The 15,159-nt window shown below is 46.8% G+C and overlaps 1 protein-coding gene across 1 annotated transcript in view; it reads left to right on the forward strand.

Moving 5' to 3' along the window:
- Positions 1-9,333, forward strand: part of p2rx3b (purinergic receptor P2X, ligand-gated ion channel, 3b) — a 14,956-nt gene extending 5,623 nt beyond the window's left edge. Inside the window, 4 exon segments of the mRNA XM_056280587.1 lie at positions 3,846-3,967; positions 6,095-6,160; positions 6,603-6,680; positions 9,214-9,333. Coding sequence (XP_056136562.1) covers positions 3,846-3,967; positions 6,095-6,160; positions 6,603-6,680; positions 9,214-9,333 — 386 coding nt within the window.
- Positions 9,334-15,159: the final 5,826 nt, after the last annotated feature.

Consider the following 15,159-nt stretch of genomic DNA (forward strand, 5'->3'; position numbering starts at 1 on the left):
TATAGCTTACTAAACACATATAGCTCACATGAGATTGCTCTTTTAGCACGAAATATAACATGTCACAATTAACAATGTAACCGGTTAGTTTCTTGCCCGGTGCGGGATTCGATACGAGGTGTACTGCACCACAAGGCCACATCACTAACCGCTCGGCTAAAGGGTCAGACCCCTTAGCTAGGGGCTAACGGGTCTTATTAGTAGCTTACATTAGTAACATTCATTTCTTTAGCGTTATCCAGCTATAGATAGCCAAACAGTAAACTAGCATAAGAACTTAGCAAACATGAGAACGCATGGCAATTAGCCAGATGCTAGCTAGGGAGCTGTCAGCTTGAATGAGCTTCTGAGTTAGCTAAAATGGGTTAGCTAGCAACATCAAGACAACAAGAAACGTCTTCTAGCGATATGTAGCTTAACTAACAAAATTAGGTTTCGGATCTAACATGTAAGTGCTGATACTCACACAGACATATCTACTGCAAGGTTAAATATAACATGTCACAATCAAGAATAACATTCATTTCTTTAGCGTTATCCAGCTATAGATAGCCAAACAATAAACTAGCATAAGAACTTAGCAAACATGAGAACGTATGGCAATTAGCCAGATGCTAGCTAGGGAGCCGCCAGCTTGAATGAGCTTCTGAGTTAGCTACAATGGGTTAGCTAGCAACATCAAGACAACAAGAAACGTCTTCTAGCGATATGTAGCTTAACTAACAAAATTAGGTTTCGGATCTAACATGTAAGTGCTGATACTCACACAGACATATCTACTGCAAGGTTAAATATAACATGTCACAATCAAGAATAACATTCATTTTTTTAGCGTTATCCAGCTATAGATAGCCAAACAATAAACTAGCATAAGAACTTAGCAAACATGAGAACGTATGGCAATTAGCCAGATGCTAGCTAGGGAGCTGTCAGCTTGCATGAGCTTCTGAGTTAGCTAAAATGGGTTAGCTAGCAACATCAAGACAACAAGAAACGTCTTCTAGCGATATGTAGCTTAACTAACAAAATTAGGTTTCGGATCTAACATGTAAGTGCTGATACTCACACAGACATATCTACTGCAAGGTTAAATATAACATGTCACAATCAACAATAACATTCATTTCTTTAGCGTTATCCAGCTATAGATAGCCAAACAATAAACTAGCATAAGAACTTAGCAAACATGAGAACGTATGGCAATTAGCCAGATGCTAGCTAGGGAGCCGCCAGCTTGAATGAGCTTCTGAGTTAGCTACAATGGGTTAGCTAGCAACATCAAGACAACAAGAAACGTCTTCTAGCAATATGTAGCTTAACTAAAATTAGGTTTCGGATCTAACATGTAACAAAGGTTCAAACGAGGAAAAGCAGACCACACTGCTTGCTGCGTCACAACGAGCCAAGCGGGAGATAAGCAAAACGGACTCTCAGCTGGTCAAACTAACAGTACCTAAAGCAACCAATAGAGGGCATCACTGTGACAGCTACCGTCATAACAAAGCATGGGCACTCCTGTCGTCTCCAGTTCTCATGATAGAGAGCAGGAAGGGATCTTGTTCTACGTGGAGTTTTTTGTGTGCATCTCTCCCCTGGAAGAGAATCCAGTTAATACCCAAAAGAGCGTGTATTCAGTACAGTAATGTAACGTCCAGCACATTGTTCACCCCGCCCCCGGAAGCGGTCTGCAGCCATTACCCCGGGGTGGCACCTGCTTGTTGCAGGTCATCTCTCTCGGCGAGTCCCGTGGCTTCCGGCTCTCGGCGTCATGGGTAATCTCGCGAGGCGCGTTTTGTGCAACAAAAGCGACCCGTTGCACAGAATCGATCCACTTCCGGTGTGGGAAGATGGCGGCGCGAGTTCACGTTGGCGGCGGCCTCAGCCCAGGACCGTCCACGCAGCGTCTTATAGTTCACGTCTGCGTCTAAGTTTTGTGGTCGTTTGACGGCTGGGAATGCTGGCGCTGGATCGGCTGGGGGACCGGGGCAGGCTAAGCTAGCTGCTAGCCCATGCAGACCGGCAGTTCCGGTAACACCGAGGGCGGTCTGGCGGCGGCGCCTCCTGGCGGTGACTGTGGTGTTTTTGATGTCGTCGTGAGGAGTCCGGGGGTGGGGGGGGGGGGGTCGAGGGTGTCTGGCTGGGAGAGCTTGGTCTGCTTCGTCCGGTGGGCCCGGGGACCACGGCCCCTGCCTGGAGCTGCGCCCGGGGAGGAAACGCCGAGGGCGGCCTGACAGGACGCGGAAGTGGGGCGGGCTAAGCTAACTGCTAGCCCATGCAGACCGGCGGTTCCGACAGTCATCCTGGCTGGCGTTCCTTCCCCTGGACAGTGATTTGTTTTTGTTGAGTTTGGATGTGTGTGTTAGTTTGGATATATGTGTTAGTTCTGATATGTGTGTTCTTGTATGTGTTTGTGTCTTTGTGTCCTGTGCTCGTAGTGAGTCGCCACAGTACAGCACCAGCTTCCATCCCATCGCGTCCCACCTCTGTCTCATAAATGAAGAGCAACTAAAGCCTGTGGCCCTTTTGTGGGCTTGCTACCGTTTAACGGTGGTGCACCACATTATAAGTGCTGGGCTGACCCTGGGACCAAAACTGTGGCCCAGATCCACAGGATCCACTAGCACCGTAGTGTATCTACGACAGTGTTTCTCAACCCAGTCCTCAAGGAACCCCTATCCTGCATATTCTCTTTGCAACCCTGAATAGGGACCTGTCTGTAGTTATTCAACCAATCAGCAATGAATTTTGTCAGACGTTGCACACCTTGCATAATTAAGTGCTGCGAGATGATTGGTCGAGTAAGTACAAGCAGGGCTACCTATGCAGGGTTACAACGAAAATCTGCAGGATAGGGGGTCCTTGAGGACTGGGTTGAGAGACACTGATCTACGATGGACGAGTTCATCTTCTCTTCATGGCGTACGTTCTACAAACAGGAAATGACGCAACGCATGCGCTGACGGATCTGCCACAGAGGAGAAGTAGCCGGCTTCAAACAAAAACAGTTATGAAAAGTTCTCTGGATTTATTCGTTTGTTTGTTTGTTTGTTCGTCTGTGTTCATTAATCGTTGGCTTTACTGTTCCACTTTGAGACGGCAGAGACGCTCCCCCATAGACACCTGGTGATTCGTTTGCTTCCTCCAATGTTTCTTCCCTCAAGAAAGAGAGGTTAGAGCATCCGGGTAGCGTAGCGGTCTATTCCGTTGCCTAGCAACACGGGGATCGCCGGTTCGAATCCCCCTTGTGACCTCCGGCTTGGTCGGGCGTCCCTACACACTAGGCCGTGTCTGCGGGTGGGAAGCCGGATGTGGGTATGTGTCCTGGTCGCCCCACTAGCGCCTCCTCTGGTCGGTCGGGGCACCTGCTCGGGGGGGAGGGGGTTAGCGTGATCCTCCCACGTGCTACGTCCCCCTGGTGAAACTCCTCACTGTCAGGTGAAAAGAAGCGGCTGGTGACTCCACGTGTATGGGAGGAGGCATGTGGTGGTCTGCAGCCCTCCCCGGATCAGCAGAGGGGGTGGAGCAGAGACCGGGACGGCTCGGAAGAGTGGGGTAGCCAGGTACAGCTGGGGAGAAGAGGGGGGAAAGACCCCCCCCCCAAATAAAGGGTTTACTGCTCTTTAAGGTCCTCCTCATATCTATCAGCATCACTATTTACCGGCCTTGAACTTTTATCTCCCATCACCTTTAATACCTTCCCTTCTCAAGGCAAGAACAGGAATTCTGACGTACACACAGCAGTAGAAATGCAAACGAGCTGTCCTCTTCCCACCTGCCATGTTATGGAGGATCCCAGATTATGGAATAATTTACATTCACACTGCAACCTGATGATAACTGCTAAGTGTCCCCTCTGGTTTTCTTCTCGTGAAGGTTTGCCAAGTACTACAAGATGGAGAACGGGACGGACTACCGGACGCTGGTCAAGGCCTACGCCATCAGGTTCGACGTGTTGGTCAACGGAAACGTGAGTGTGTTATGTCCTGCACACGTGTGCGTCCGTATAGACCCGCTGGGTGTGCAGGGAGACTTTGCTGAAGTTGCCGAGCAATTTACTGTGAAACTCACCGATTATGATTGATGCATGTCTATCAAACCAGCTGATCAGATGGGGAGTTTACAGCCGAACCGCTTCATGCGCGCTCCGTAGCCCAGGGCAGGAAGGAAACCCAAGGCAGAAAGTTGGATCAGCTCATCTGGGCACAAGTTATATAGGAAAGGTTATACAGCTTCCGGGGGGGGGGGGGGCATCATGAGTTTGTTTCTATTTGAACTATTATTTATTAGAGAAATGAAAGGTATCGTGCAAGTCCATAGGGCATGGGGGGGGGGTGAGACAAAGAGAGAAAGGATAAAAACCAAGAGAAAAAACTAAGCAAATTAAGAGAAAAAATAATAACAAACAAACAACTTATGCAAAACGAAGAGACCATAAAGAGTAACGATAATACAGAAGTTAATGAGGTAAACAGCCATTAATGGATACACAGATCAAAGGAACAAGATGGAGTACAGCATGCTCACCAGTCACACGGTCACCATGGAGATGAAACATTTTACATGCTCACCAGTCACACGGTCACCATGGAGACGAAACATTTCACATGCTCACCAGTCACACGGTCACCGCTGAACATTTTACATGCTCACCAGTCACACGGTCACCGTGGAACATTTTACATGCTTACCAGTCACACGGTCACCATGGAGACGAAACATTTTTCATGCTCACCAATCACACGGTCACCATGGAACATTTTCCATGCTTACCAGTCACACGGTCACCGTGGAGACGAAACATTTTCCATGCTTACCAGTCACACGGTCACCGTGGAGATGAAACATTTTACATGCTCACCACTCACACGGTCACCATGGAGATGAAACATTTTACATGCTCACCAGTCACACGGTCACCATGGAGACGAAACATTTTTCATGCTCACCAATCACACGGTCACCATGGAACATTTTCCATGCTTACCAGTCACACGGTCACCGTGGAGACGAAACATTTTCCATGCTTACCAGTCACACGGTCACCGTGGAGATGAAACATTTTCCATGCTCACCAGTCACACGGTCACCGTGGAGATGAAACATTTTACATGCTCACCAGTCACACGGTCACCATGGAGATGAAACATTTTACATGCTCACCAGTCACACGGTCACCATGGAGATGAAACATTTTACATGCTCACCAGTCACACGGTAACCGTGGAACATTTTACATGCTCACCTGTCACACGGTCACCGTGGAGACGAAACATTTTACATGCTCACCAGTCACACGGTCACCGTGGAGATGAAACATTTTACATGCTCACCAGTCACACGGTCACCGTGGAACATTTTACATGCTCACCAGTCACACGGTCACCATGGAGATGAAACATTTTACATGCTCACCAGTCACACGGTCACCGTGGAGATGAAATATTTTACATGCTCACCAGTCACACGGTCACCGTGGAGATGAAACATTTTACATGCTCACCAGTCACACGGTCACCGTGGAGAAGAAACATTTTACATGCTCACCAGTCACACGGTCACCATGGAGATGAAACATTTTACACGCTCACCAGTCACGTGGTTACCATGGAGATGAACCATTTTACATGGAAGTTGATTTGCTGAGACAGGATGAAGCCAGTTAGACAGGGTTGAAAACCAGCTCGTTCATTTTAGCGGTGGGCTTTTCTGGTATCCAGACGTCAGCAACACAGGAACTAGAAAGTTTCTTTGGGTTTTAGGTTCGAATCAGCTCTGCGAAACAATCTTTCATAGCTGACAAAACTTCATGACCTGATGGACATCAGCTGTGCAGTATGCAAAAGAGTTTATAATTTAGATAGCCAAAGGCTTAAAATAAATTATTTTCCTTAAAAGAATAAATAAATAAGTATGCCAAACCTTTCATTTGAAGTGGGTTTCTTTTCTAAGTGGGGGCTACAATTCTGAAAGGTTTCATAAATGAAATAATTCAGAGTGCAGCAGCTTGTGTGTTCTGAGTGATCATACGAGACTGTTGTGCAGGAGGTAAAAATCTGGAAATCTCTGGTGTAATATTACATTTTGTCATCTCCAGGCAGGGAAGTTCAACATGATCCCAACGCTCATCAACATGGTGGCGGCTTTTACCTCAGTTGGAGTTGTGAGTTTATCTTGTTTTCTTTGGAATTAGATTTTATTTTTCCATGTCCTTTCAATGCTCTTGTCCAGTGTAGCTTAGATGAATAAGCAGGGCAGGATTTCTCCGAAAGGACACTTGGCTACCATTCCAGTGCCTCTGTATCTTCACAGTGAAGCCTTCAGTCACATGACCAACCATCTGGGTTTGTGTTTATTATGTCACGGCCTCTTTAGAGCCGATGAAACAACTGAAATGTTTCCTTTATACCACGCGAAATAATAAAATATTGGATTTACTTAAAAGCATCAGGTTCCATGCAACAGTGTTACATAAGTTGTAATAGTTCATATTAATAGTTAGCTAGCTAGAAGTTACTTACCACAAATGACATTACATTTTTAGGTAACATTTCATGTCATTCTTTGTTTTCTGTGATTTTGTGTCTTTGTGTAATTGTTCCTAGGGCACGGTGCTGTGTGACATCATATTGCTGAACTTCCTGAAAGGGGCGGAGCAATACAAGGCCAAGAAATTTGAAGAGGTAAAAAATGTTTGTTGTGAAAGAAAGGCCCGAGGATCCATTTTAAACAAATGAGAACAAATTCAGAAAGGACATGCGACACTCTTGAGCAGTGCTGAGCGATACAGTACATATGATCATCTCGACTATCGTAGGGAATTTTACACGATATTGGTTTGCATCACCGTGTCTGCTCACATGGGAAAACACCATGTTTAAGAATCCAGCTGAGGTTCATCACATGGACTGTTTGGTAATGTAAAGTACAATATCAAACCAAAACTAGTTTTCAGTGATACCCTCTGAAATATTTCAGACCTCATTTTGGGAGAAGTTTTAGGTAACAGACTTTCTTTATCATAAATCTAGACAACAACATTGTGACAACATCCAAATGTCATCCCGCTACAATGCCATTGAAAGATGATAAACGATAATATCTAATTATTGCCCAGCCGTAATCCTAACCCGGACCCTAAACACATACAGTCAACCCTAAAATAGAGTGGCAAGCCAGCGTGGAAGTATAAGAGATAGAGATCTCTTTATCGCAACTCTCGTGGCCCACCCTCCCTTGCGCTTCCCCAGCGCATAGCCATCATCAGTCCAGTGATCATCTTCTCCAATCGCTACATAGCCCCCACCTGAGGGGTCAGTTGTTCTCGACGACCCCATCACCCAAGACATAGTCCCTCAAATGTCTAGGGGGCCATTGCTGGCAAACAGGCTGCCCAAAGGACCGTGTGTCATAGGCCCTCTTCTGTCACACTGTGGAGCCGGCCCGAGCCCAGTGGGTGCAGGAGTCACAGCAGTGCACATGCAGCTCCACATCACGTCTACAGCCAGGCCAGTAGAACAGCCCCAGGAGGCGATGGCATTCCCGTAGTGCCCCACCCCCACCAAGCCATGGACTATCTGGAGAACCTGGGGATAGAGCACACGGGGCACCAATAGCTGCAAGAGGCCAATCCCTTGTCCGGGAGCTTGCCACCTCTGATACACCAACCCGTCGTGACGCTCAAAGATGCCCCACTGCGAGTGGTAGGCCCCCACCTCAGGCACCAGTGCTGACACCTCTGTCCAATCGGGGTGCCGCCCTGTCTCCAGCCAGCCCTTCACCAGCCAGCCCTTCACCAGCGCAAGGGCGACGTATGCCTCCTACTGCTGCGCGGTCAACGGGAGCAATCTCTCTTCGTTGCTGGCAGTCTGGACGGCTGCCACCATCAGCGTCATCTGGCCCCACTCCTCCTGCCACTGACAGCAGCGGCACTCCCAATGCTGCAACGGGGCTCTGAGCCTGCTGAGGGGCATTTGCTCGGCAACTAGCTCACCGGCCTCCAGGGGCGATCGACGGTGGCAGAAAGCTGCTCTCCAGAGCTGGTCCTCCTGGCCTCCAGGGGACGATCGGTGGCGGCAGCAGTGTGCATTCCTTGGCGCTGGTCCTCCTGGCCTCCAAGGGGCGGTGGAGCCATGGTGTACTTTAGACTTGATGGTGTTTTAAGCCCCCAACGTACTCTTCCAGGCAGCACTGCATGGAAGGCACTCCCTGCCCTCAAGTTTCATCCAATCACAGCACTGGTTAGGGTTAGGGTTAGTGCCAGTGCTGTGATTGGCTGAAACTGTAGGGGGCGGGGAGTGCCTTCCATGCAGCGCTGCCTTGAAGAGTACGTTGGGGGCTTAAAACACCATCGAGCGTACATTAGCCATCAGGTCGGGCAGAAAAACCTCCGGTCTCTGGCGGGCTTCATCTTTTGACACGCCAGGTTTTCCAAGCGCCAAAGTTTCTGTTCGATGTGCTGCTCCAGTCTCTGGATCTTCCTCTCCATTCTCTCGCTCAATCCCACTTCTGACACCAATGTGGCGAGCCGGCATGGAAGAATGGAGAGATCGGGATCAACTCGTCTCTCGTGTCCCATAAACCGCACGACCCTGAGGGTGCTATTTAATTTTAACGCCCCATCAGAGCTGAACAGATCTGACGGGAAAGGGGAAGCAAGAGGCAAGGATGCATTTCAGAATGGCAGCTACTGTGCCCCATACATCACACGACCCCAGTAGTGCACCTTGATTCTGCCCGTCTTGATGCATTCTCAATAATCCAGGTAATGCCGAACAACGGCTTCCCGCAACAAGGTCATCATCGAACTTACAGATAAACAGTCATGGTCCTACAGTCAGTCAGTAAAATGGTCGTCTACCCAGTTCGACAACAATTAGAACATGAACACGCCATTTAAACACACAAATCAACAATTTGAACACAAACGTTTAACAGTCCCATAAGTCCTTGCGCCCCCCCAGCGCGGAGCCACTGACAGCCGGAGTGACCACCTCCCCCGGTCGCCACAGTACATTCAAAATGACATCCCACAAAACATACTCGATATTGTAGCGAATTCGGAGGGCAACCCCAGGAACTGCCGCAGCCGGGACATGAACACGTATCTCACCGCTCGACTAAAGGGTCCGACCCGTTAGCCAAGGGCCAACTTGTCTCCTTATCCATGCACGTTACAGTATATTTCTTTCTTTCATCCCTCTCTGTGGTGTTTAGGTTTCAGCCACCCGCACCGATTCCCACAGAAACGGGCTCTACCGCTCCCACCTGTCAATCAGACACGACGAGATCCTGTCCAGCGACTCAGGGGCCTTCTCTATTGGTCGGTATGATTAGTGCAGGGGCGGGACAACCAATCAGGAGGAAGTGACGCGGAGACTGTGATGGCAGCCGTGGCCTGGCTGACGGAGGATCGTGTCAGTTGAAAAGTCTCGAAAGGTGGAGTCATAGAGCTGAGCGAGGCTACCGGAAACGTTACACTGCTATCAAAACAAAACAAAACCTCATGGAATATAGTAAATTGCATCATGACATCACAATAACAACTTTGTGTATAGTACCAGAAACTCCTACATGATTACAGAGAAGAAAAAGCTGAGAAATAATTAAGTTTTTAACACCTCCTGCATGAACATCGGCTGGACGTTGTAGACCTCGTCGTCCTATGAGAATCTTAATGCTTCTTACTTCAGCCCTTCTTTCTGTCGCCCAGTAGTCACACAAGAATGCACCACACCTACTTAAGAATGCCATGTACCACTGTCTTATGTGACCAGGTAAGCATGAAAATCAGAAATAAATCAGCTGGTCAACACCGAGTCGTTCATTTGCTTGATATCCTTCAACAACTTTTATTTATTCTATTTTATTTTATTTTGAATTTTCCCCCTTTTTCTCCCCAGTTGTACTTGGCCAATTGCCCCACTCTTCCGAGCCGTCCCGATCGCTGCTCATTACAGTACATTACATTACATTCCGGTCATTTAGCCGACGCTTTTATCCAAAGCGACTTACAATAAGTGCATCATTTAACGTAGGAGATCAGGAGAACTATTAGTCCTCAGAGGGCATAAGTGCATCTTCTCTCTAAACAAGCATCTAAGAGCAAAACCAGTGCCAAAGTAAAAGTGCAAGAAAGAGGTTTTTTTTTTAATGAGTGATACAATAAGTGCTAAGAGCAAGTAACAGGGTAGCAGTTGTTGAAGAGGTGAGTTTTCAACCTGCGCCGAAAGATGGGCAGCGACTCCGCTGTCCTGACATCAGTGGGGAGTTCATTCCACCACTGTGAGGCCAGGACAGAAAAGAGCCGGGACCGGGTCGATCCGCAGCAGGGGCCTCTGAGCGACGGGGCAACCAGGCGTCCCGAAGCAGCAGAGCCAAGTGGTCGGGCGGGGGTGGAGGGCTTGACCATGGCCTGGAGATAGGAAGGAGCTGTTCCTTTCACTGCCCTGTAGGCCAGCACCAGAGTCTTAAACTGGATGCGAGCAGCTACTGGGAGCCAGTGTAGGGACATGAGAAGGGGAGCTGTGTGGGAGAACGTAGGCCGGTTGAACACCAGACGAGCTGCAGCTTTCTGAACAAGCTCCAGATGTCTGATGGCCGACGCCGGGGCGCCAGCAAGGAGGGAGTTGTCGTAGTCCAACTGGGAGATGACCAGAGCCTGGATGAGCACCTGTAACGTCTCGTCGGTGAGGAATGGACGAATCCTCCTGATGTTATAGAGGAGAAATCTGCAGGAGCGAGCAACCATGCAACGTTTGCAGCAAACGACAGCTGGTTGTCCAGGATCACACGCAGATTTCTCACAGTCCGAGTTGGCATCACCACGGTGTTGTCAATGGTGATGGCCAGGTCTTGGTGTGGGCATCCTTTCTCCGGGAGGAACATCAGCTCTGTCTTGTCCAGATTGAGCTTTAGGTGGTGTGTCGCCATCCACTCCAAGATGTCAGTCAAGCATGCAGCAATGCGTGTCGCTACTTGTGTGTCAGAGGGAGGTCATGCAAGCGAAGTCATGCGAGTGAATAACAGAACCCAGGGATGTCGTGTACAGGGAGAAATGGAGAGAACCCAGAACCGAACCTTGTGGAACGCCTGTAGTCAGTCTGTGAGGTTCCGACACAGATCCCCTACATGTCACTTGGTAGGAGCGACCCGTCAGGTAGGATGCAAACATTGAGAGAGCAGAGCCTGTGACACTTGAGGGTAGAGAGGAGGATCTACTGTGTCGAACGCAGCTGACAGGTCCAGGAGTATCAGGACGGAGGAGAGAGAGAGTTTGCTCTCGCAGAGTGCAGCGATTCTGTCACTGCAAGGAAGGCCGTCTCTGTCGAGTGACCCACTTTGAACCCAGACTGGTTGGGGTCCAGGAAGTTGTTCTGGTGGAGGTATAAAGAAAGTTGGTTAAAGACAACACGTTCTAGAGTTTTGGATAGAAAGGGTGGAAGGGAAACCGGTCTGTAGTTTTTGACGTCAGAGGGGTTAAGTGATGGTTTCTTTAGAAGAGGGGTGACTCTAGCAATCTTGAAGGCAGATGGAGAGCATCCTGCCTGGAGGGAGGTGTTGATGAGGTGGGTTAGAAAGGGTAGGAGTTCAGGTGCTATAGACTGAAGAAGAGGGGAGGGGTCAAGGGAGCATGTGGTGGGGCGACTGGATGTGACGAGGTTGAGGACCTCATCGGGGGAGAGGGGAGCAAGGTGGGATAGGGTGGGACGTGGAGAGGTGAGGGAGGGTGCAGAGGGTGGGCTAGTGCATGGAGCGCTAACTGGGTGGTGAGAAAAAGAGGATCTGAAGTCGTTTACCTTCTTGTCAAAGAAGCTCCACCCCCTCTGCCAATCCGGGCAGGGCTGCAGACATGTCTCCTCCCATACATGTGGAGTCGCCAGCCGCTTCTTTTCACCTGACAGTGAGGAGTTTCACCAGGGGTACATAGCACGTGGGAAAATCACGCTATTCCCCCTGCCCCCCTAACAGGTGCCCTGTCCTACCAGAAGAGGCGCTAGTGCGGCGACCAAGACACATGCCCACATCCGGCTTCCCACCCGCAGACACGGTCAATTTCGTCTGTATGGACGCCCGACCGAGCTGGAGGTAAGACAGGGATTCAAGACAGGGATTCGAACCGGCGATGTCCGCGTTGATAGGCAACGGAATAGACCGCTACGGCACCCAGCCGCCCCTGTTGTTTGTTTTTAATAGGTCTACACATTCTTTGGTTGCAGTATCAGAGGTGGATCTCAGACACAAAACAGAAAGATTTCCTTTGACGCGACAAAGAATTATGACCTATAGTATTGTAGCGAATTCGGGGGGCAGCTCGGGACGCCGCATCCGATGGAGGGGACCGCCGCAGCCGGGACGCGAACCCGTGTCTCCTGCACCGCAGGCGACAACGTTAACCAGTCGACTAAAAGGTCCAATTCCTTAGCCAAGGGCCAACGTGTCTTCTTATCCGTGCACGTCACAGTATGTTATACTGTATTACCATTATATTCTTATATCATAGTAATAATAAAGACGCACTAAAAGTCTTAGTTGTAATAAAGATATACGAGCTTATCCCATCTTTGTTCATGTTGCAGCAATGTTATAACTATCACTCATGTATTTTCGTAATGTGTGTGTGTGTGTGTGGTGTTAGTGTAGATAGCGGGACCGAAAACTGAAACATTTATGATCCTAATGCTTTTTGGAGGTGGTAGGTATTGTCTCAGAGAGTAAGGGGGAAATCCCAGGAAATTAAAATTATGCATAATTATGCAAAATATGCAAAATATGCATTTTTCTAAAAATGGCTAAAAACCCTTTTCTCGGCATTTCAGATGATTCTGAGCATCTTTGATTTTTTCACCTATATAAAAAATGTTTTCTGGGACTTAGAAATGTTTTGGCATTATGCAAAATAAGTGCATTTTTGCAAAAATGCATTTATGATCCTCATTTTTTTTTGGAGGCGGTAGGTATTGTTCCAGAGAGGACCAGAAAAATAGCAGAAAAGTAAAATAATTATACTAATTATGCATAATTATGCAAAATATGCATGTTCTAAAAATGTCTAAAACCCACTTTTCTCAGCATTTCAGATGATTCTGAGCATTTGGGGGGAGGGAGTTGGAGTGGGGAGGGGGGTTTAGGGGCAGGGGGAAGGCGGTTAGCTGGCAGGATGAAGAGGAGGGAGATGTAGACGGGTGGAGAACCAAACCGCTACATTGTAGCGGGCTTCTTCTAGTGTTCTATATTTGCATCGATTAAAAAAAAAGTAGAGTAGGAAATAGAAAACTAATGCACAGACAATGACATATACATTACACACACACACACACACACACACACACACACACACACACACACACACACACACACACACACATACAATGCAATACATTGTTGGAGATGGAGGGTGAAATTACTAAAGGAAGGAGTGGAGTGAGGAGGGGAAGGGAGGAGGAGGAGGAGGTGCAGAGCTGAGATAGAGAGATAATGGGATAAGGAGAAGAGTCTGATGTCTTCTCGAGTTCTTAACAGGGTCTCGGGTGGACAGATCACATGACTGAATGTCTGCTCGTTTGAGTGAAGGACAGAGAACCAAACACTGGACCATGACTCGAATCACGGTTTGGCATTCATCTTCCTCCACTTCCAGATGAAAGAGCCATCGTTTTAAAAAACGCTGTTATTACAGTACCATCTCTACAACGTCTACCACCCTCTGTGCTGGTTAAATACTATATATATCTATATATATCTATATATATATAGATAATATGTATATATATATATACTCCTGTATTTTCACAATGTGTGTGTGTGTGTGTGTTAGTTAGTGTAGATAGTGGGACCGGAAACTGAAGCACTTATGATCCTAATTCTGTTTGGAGGTGGTAGGTATTGTCTCAGACAGTAAGGGGGAATCCCAGAAAATTAAAATTATGCATAAATATGCAAAATATGAATTTTTCTAAAAAATGGCTAAAAACCACTTTTCTCGGCATTTCAGATGATTCTGAGCATCTTTGATTTTTTCCCCCACCTATATAAAAAATGTTTTCTGGGACTTAGAAATGTTTTGGCATTATGCCAAATAAATGCATTTTTGCAAAAATACACTTATGATCCTCATTTTTTGGGGGGGTGGTAGGTATTATTCCAGAGAGGACCAGAAAAATAGCAGAAAATTAAAATCTTATTATGCATAATTATGCAAAATATGCATTTTTCTAAAAATGGCTAAAAACCACTTTTCTCGGCGTTTCAGATGATTCTGAGCATCTTTGATTTTTTTCACCTATATATAAAAAAAAAAAATTTTGCTGGGACTTAGAAATGTTTTGGCATTATGCAAAATACTAGAAGAAGCCCGCTACAATGTAGCGGTTTGGTTCTCCACCCGTCTAAATCTCCCTCCTCTTCATCCTGCCAGCTAACCGCCTTCCCCCTGCCCCTAAACCCCCCCCCACTCCAACTCCCTCCCCCCAAATACTCAGATTCATCTGAAATGCAGAGAAAAGTGGTTTTTAGCCATTTTTAGAAAATGCATATTTTGCATAATTATGCATAATTATTTTAATTTTCTGCTATTTTTCTGGTCCTCTCTGGAACAATACCTACCACCTCCAAGAAAAATGAGGATCATAAGTGCATTTTTGCAAAAATGCATATTGTTTTGCAAATGTGTAATTTGTGGTATTGGGCTATACAAATAAAATTGATTTGATTTGGATTTGAATCTATTGACACACTAACGATACAATTGTTTAATCTGAAAGCACTTTTAATGATGTTAAAGCATGCATAATGAATTATTATATACATACGTGTGTATATATATATATATGTGTGTGTATACGTATACATATACGTATATATATATATATATATATATATATATATATATATATATATATATATATATATATATATAGGTGAAGTAATTGGGCCGTCAGAGTAATAAAACTTACATCTTGTTACACAACATTAAAGAACAAACAATATTACAGCCCAAGGAACACACCTAGCCCTCAATAGAAATGTAAAGAAGAGAAATGCAGTACTTATACACCATTAAATCAAGTTGAAACACATGTTCATGCCTTTCTAGATCTCTAAGCATTATGCGCAACATCTAACTGTGAGATGAATATCCTACAGACGCCTTTTGTTTTTCTA

This window comes from Lampris incognitus, chromosome 5, assembly GCF_029633865.1.
Source record: "Lampris incognitus isolate fLamInc1 chromosome 5, fLamInc1.hap2, whole genome shotgun sequence".
Classification (NCBI taxonomy): domain Eukaryota; kingdom Metazoa; phylum Chordata; class Actinopteri; order Lampriformes; family Lampridae; genus Lampris; species Lampris incognitus.